This window comes from Microtus ochrogaster, unplaced genomic scaffold, assembly GCF_000317375.1.
Source record: "Microtus ochrogaster isolate Prairie Vole_2 unplaced genomic scaffold, MicOch1.0 UNK52, whole genome shotgun sequence".
Lineage (NCBI taxonomy): Eukaryota > Metazoa > Chordata > Mammalia > Rodentia > Cricetidae > Microtus > Microtus ochrogaster.
This window is the reverse complement of record NW_004949150.1, coordinates 89,248-89,835: the sequence shown is the minus strand read 5'-3', so window position 1 is coordinate 89,835 and position 588 is coordinate 89,248. Positions and strand designations below refer to the sequence as shown.

The 588-nt window shown below is 39.8% G+C and overlaps 1 protein-coding gene across 1 annotated transcript in view; it reads left to right on the top strand.

The window, feature by feature from the left end:
• The window catches only part of Crisp1 (cysteine rich secretory protein 1), an 18,622-nt gene that overhangs the window by 7,558 nt on the left and 10,476 nt on the right, over positions 1–588 (top strand). The window contains exon 5 of the mRNA XM_005369572.1: positions 48–196. Within this exon, the coding sequence (XP_005369629.1) occupies positions 48–196 (149 nt within the window). The remainder of the gene's footprint in view (positions 1–47; positions 197–588) is intronic.

Below are 588 nucleotides of genomic sequence, written 5' to 3'. Positions count from 1 at the left end.
AAAGAAAAAAGAAAACAACATTATACAGTCATTTCCTTCCTTTTCAGATACATTTTGTGGAGAAAATATGCACTTGGGACGTTACCCCTACTCCTGGTCAAAAGTAGTTGAAATGTGGTACAATGAATCCAAATACTTCACATATGGAGAATGGCCATCTTCAGACGATGACTTTGAAACAAGTCATTACACTCAGGTAATCTATAACCTTTCAGATACAACCATAAGTGGATGTACATGTGGGTCAAAGATAAGTACGGGTTCTCCTCTCAGGCTAAGGGAAATGACCCTTGAAATCCGAACAATACAATTGCCTGAACGTGACCGGAACAATGCAAACACCATTTACTGTGCCACTGCAGGCAGAGGAAATTCCATGTGGTCCCACCTCTTAGGTGACAAGTGCCAGCTGATCTCTAGTTGCTGAGAAAAAGACAGTGTCAGCCCTATACATGTCTACATACGAGCCATGCCAAATGAACTTAGTAGACTGAATATGCAATGAGCACATATCTAGATATTTATGTAACAATAATGATTATTAAAGAATATGTAACAGGGGCTGGAGAGATGGCTCAGTGATTAAGA